General features: G+C 48.1%; 1 protein-coding gene across 1 annotated transcript; it reads left to right on the top strand.

The window, feature by feature from the left end:
* Positions 1-322: 322 nt before the first annotated feature.
* On the top strand, positions 323-2,911 carry LOC117840599 (mitochondrial succinate-fumarate transporter 1). Its single transcript, XM_034721120.2, has 2 exons — positions 323-840; positions 2,136-2,911. The coding sequence occupies exons 1-2, from the start codon at positions 376-378 to the stop codon at positions 2,667-2,669; spliced, it is 999 nt and encodes a 332-aa protein (XP_034577011.1). The 5' UTR covers positions 323-375; the 3' UTR covers positions 2,670-2,911.
* Positions 2,912-4,821: the final 1,910 nt, after the last annotated feature.

The raw sequence follows: 4,821 nt of genomic DNA, 5'->3' as shown, positions 1-4,821 counted from the left end.
CCGCGTCTCCGCAGCCTACCAACGTGATGGTGCTAGTGGCTGTAGCCGCCTACGTGACGCCACGAGGTCCGACCCCGACCAATACGGTGGTAGGTGGCGCGATGCTCCCGGCTCCCAAGGAATGAATGCAGCGGGTTGCCAGAGCTGTCTACTCTGGCTGCAAGTGGGCCCGAAGAATGGTCCCGGCCTCCCTCCACCACGTTCTGTTTGCTTCCACCGCCATGCGGGCCCCAGGTCGAGCCATCGCCCCCATGGCCCCACCTGAGGCCGATTCCTAATAACCTCCGCCGTTGCTTTTCGGGTCCGTCCTTGGAAGTGAGAGAGTCGGACCCGCTTGCCCCCGCCACGCCCGGTAAGGCCGCCGCCGCTTCCCGAATGGCCGCCGCCTCCCCCTCCTCGTCTCCACCGCCGCCGCCGCCCGCTCCAGGGGCGGCTTCCCCGGCCGAGGAGCCCCGCGGAGGCGGAGGGGGACGGCCGCCGGTCCCGCCGTACGTGAAGGCGGCTGCAGGGTCCCTCGGCGGCGTCATGGAGGCGTGCTGCCTGCAGCCGATCGACGTCGTCAAGACGCGGCTGCAGCTCGACCGCTCGGGGGCCTACCGGGGCATCGCGCACTGCGGCACCACCGTGGCCCGCGCCGAGGGCGTGCGCGCGCTCTGGAAGGGGCTCACGCCCTTCGCCACCCACCTCACGCTCAAGTACGCGCTGCGCCTCGGCTCCAACGCCGTGCTGCAGTCCGCGTTCAAGGACCCCACCACCGGCAAGGTCTCCGCGCACGGCCGCCTCGCGTCCGGGTTCGGCGCCGGCGTCATCGAGGCGCTCCTCATCGTCACCCCCTTCGAGGCAAGATTGCGCATCTCTCTTCATCAGCATTGTAGTTCTTCAATTCTCTTAACTTGGCTGCGTTGTGCATGCTATAGCTTATACGGATCGCACAAGAACCGTTTGCCGCATAGATAAAAATCGATTATACTCTAGATGCTTCTTGTTGAGTAAACAAATTTCGAGATGTTACGCGCAGATTACCAATGTAAAAGCGGCATCAATACTGTATAGAAAAAGAACGGCTATACTAGTTTATTAATCTTTGTGTCAGAATGGTATTAGATGCATCTTTGTCAGCTTGGGATGTGCGACTAAAGAAAAGACAGCTATGCACTTCGCAGCCAAATTGTATTTTGCTAGTATCATGACTAAGCCAGGGATTGATCAATTGGGGAATATGTTAAAACCCTGATGCAGTCAAACACATTTGACCAAGAAGTTACTGCAAATGGCCTGCTTCTCTTTTAATAATAATAATTTGATATTACGTTTTGTATGACTCAAAATAAATTACTTCCTTTTCTCAGTATGACCATATTGTGTTTGTGTTAATTGGAAACACTAAAATTTAAAATTAGCACATGTCCGGTCCTTGTTAACATCACAGTGTTTTAAGATGATAAAGACAGCGCAACCATAAGAAAACTAAAATGCTCGTAAAAAGGGAAGCAGTCAGATAGCATTTGGATCTCAATTTTTGTATGATAATTCTGAATACGCATGCCCTGTTTATAGCTCTTGTGAACTTCCAGTCAAGGAATGGGAGCATAACTTTGGTCACATAGAACTTCACAACTGCATTATGCCTTTGTGAACAGTCGTCCGGTGCTTTCTGCTGTTTGGTTCTTACAGAGTGGTGACCCAAGCATATAAATCTTGCCCAGGCTATCCCACTTCAGAGAGTAGGACTGGAATGGTGATAGTTCATTTCTGTGTGGAAGATTAAGGGGTACCTAATAACTAGATGTTGCTGAAAAACCATAGTTTATTTATTTTGTATAAGATTTGTTTACGTATTGTTGACTGGAGATATAATGTTCCTCCAAACAATAGGTCATTTGGAAACTTAATCACACCAAGGCAACCAAGCATGATGTGTAGTTCCATATTCTTTGAGTTAACGTCGGGATCTAGAACAATTAGTATCCTTACAGTTTGCATAAACTTTGGATGCTTTTGATGTGTTTTGTTGTCACACCTGTGGGAGGCAAATGATTTTCATTTTGGCAAGTGACATTCTGCTCCTTTCAAGCTTCTATTCTGTTGAGTTTTTTTTTTTGGTAATCTGTAATATTTCTTTACCATGGATGCAGGTGGTGAAGATTAGATTGCAACAACAAAAAGGACTGACCACAGACTTGCTTAGATATAAAGGTCCCATACACTGTGCAAAGACCATAGTTCGGGAAGAAGGCCTATTTGGTCTGTGGTCTGGAGCATTACCAACTGTCATGCGCAATGGCACAAACCAAGCTGCAATGTTCACAGCCAAGAACGCATTCGATATTGTTCTATGGAAGAAGCATGAGGGAGATGGTAAGGTCCTCCTTCCATGGCAGTCCATGATCTCAGGGTTCCTTGCAGGAACCGCAGGGCCCGTCTGCACTGGACCCTTCGATGTCGTGAAAACTAGGTTGATGGCTCAAGGGAGAACTGGTGACATCAAGTACACAGGCATGGTCCATGCGATTCGAACAATATATGCTGAAGAGGGGCTGCGAGCGCTGTGGAAAGGCCTGCTCCCCCGGCTCATGAGGATTCCACCTGGACAGGCTATAATGTGGGCAGTAGCTGATCAGGTGATGGGCCTCTATGAGCGAACTTACCTGCAGCCAGCTCACGTTTGATCAATATCCTACTTCAGTGCTACTCTGAAATTTTTTGGGTTGTCATAATTTTGAGTTGGTGGTTAGACATGGAAATCGTCAGTCGAAAGTGCAAGCCATACCAGTAATTGGAAATTCTTTTGTTCATTGCTAATAGCTGGGAATTGATGGAAGCAATGAACTCTTGTACCATGTTGTCGTCAATAATTATGAAACTCCCTTTTGGGACTGAGATAGAATATTTCTGTTCTGGTGACTGCTGATGATCATGGTTGTCAAACTGCGTTAGGATTAGTATCATAGTATTATGCATTACTCAATCTGCTAGGTTCATCTGGAAAGCTGAACTGCTGAAGGTCTCATTTGTACCTGGGCCTTCAGAACGTGTTGTTTGTTACTGGGCCAGAAGTGATAATGCAGCCCATGAGCAAAATTGAATAATGGGCTTTATTCTACACTCTTTATCCTGCTCCGTGTGCAAACCTTTTCTTGAGCACCTACCTCTTTTCAACTGAACAAAAACGAAGAAAGAAAAAGTGCACGTGCTACGTAGCCTTTTTGTTTCTTAAAACGCGATCAGCCGATCACTAGTCCAAACCTCAATTAGTAATTGGTGGCATAAGTTCGTTGTTGAAGTTTAACACTAGTTAAACCAAAACCAGTTAACTTGGGGACTTGCTATACACCTTCTGATGAGCTCACTTGGGAGGGACATGGTGGGCACTGACTGACGTCCAAATCCGAGACCAGATTATGTCCGTGACGTTGCGTCCATGCGCGGGGGAGTACGGGACGGCCATGGTTGCCGCTCGGTTCGCGCTCGCGCCCCCACCACCTGAGCTCAAAACCTCTCCGCCTGGTTGCTGCCGCAGGGCGGCATCCAATTCCGAAGCTTTGAGCCTGCGACGCAGTGGCCTCCTTTTTACCTGCGTACTCCGGCGAAAAGCTCCGAGGGATCCGGTTCTCCTGCGACCGACCCGAGCATCAGCCTTCGTCGCCACTCGCCACAAACGTAGCCGCTCCTCGGTCCACGGTTGCCGCCGGGCTCCCGCACGCTTTCGTCCCGCCGGGTTGCTGTCTCCGTGCAATTCCGTTTCTGAGACGCCCGGCCACCCATGTGTGCGAGCGCGTTCAATTCCTTTCCTCGCCCGGCCATTGCGTTCGCGTTTGGAGCAGGAGGGCTCACATGATCTCTGTTGGGATCGCAAATGTTTCACGTGAGATTGAAGTGTCCCAGACGGGTCTCCGCAATCGCAACGGTTTTTCGTGTGACGAGAGGAGCGCGCAAGGTTTTTCAGGCCGGCGACTATGGGCGAGCTCGTGCCAGAAGACGCCACACGGGGGACCAGCACGGCAGCACATCATATACGAGTATTTGCTTAGTATATCTGGATTCTGGAACAGCATCGGCGCTCCTGTTCCCGTCTGCGCCACATATACCATTTTCGAGTGAGCTGAGTAGATGCATGAACGTGCGGGCCACTGCTGGGTGAAAACACCTTCAGTACCGGATCCAAATCCCCTTAAGTACCGATTGTGCAATCGGTAAATAACCAGTACTAAAGGATCCTGTAGTACGGTTGGGGAGCTCAACCCGTACTAAATTAGCTACCACGTCGCGAGTAGTCGAGGTCAATTTAGTACTGGTTGGTCTCCCCAACCGCTACTAAATTCTTTTTTATTTTCTGTTTCTTTTCTCATGTTCTTGTTTATTTATTCTATATTAATATTTCGTATTTGTTTTCTTTACGTATACTAGTTCTAATACACAATATATATAAAGTTGTATTTGCTCTATAATATTACATTTGAGATAATATTATACATAGACATATTGTGCGCACACATATATAAATAATATTACATTGCATCAACTCTCCATATTCAACATTTTGGATCAACTATTCTGAACCCGAGTCCTGACGGTGATGCAGATTTGATCTATTATTATGGAACTCTCCCGCTAGATTTACTACCTTGTTCAGAAAAAATCCACTGAGTTGTTCTTGAATTGCCTTGATTTTTTCCGTCTTGAGGAGTTATTCCTTCATGTGCATAATCTATATCATTAACAAAGGTTATTATATTAGATCAATGGATCTGCACAACTAGAACTAATTTATTGTTAAGAAATTTGTACACATACTTTGAATTTATGGTCGTTTATATGCTT

This window comes from Setaria viridis, chromosome 9 (genome assembly GCF_005286985.2).
Source record: "Setaria viridis chromosome 9, Setaria_viridis_v4.0, whole genome shotgun sequence".
NCBI classification, from domain to species: domain Eukaryota; kingdom Viridiplantae; phylum Streptophyta; class Magnoliopsida; order Poales; family Poaceae; genus Setaria; species Setaria viridis.
The sequence above is the reverse complement of the archived record's forward strand: the minus strand, read 5'-3'. Positions and strand labels throughout refer to the sequence as shown.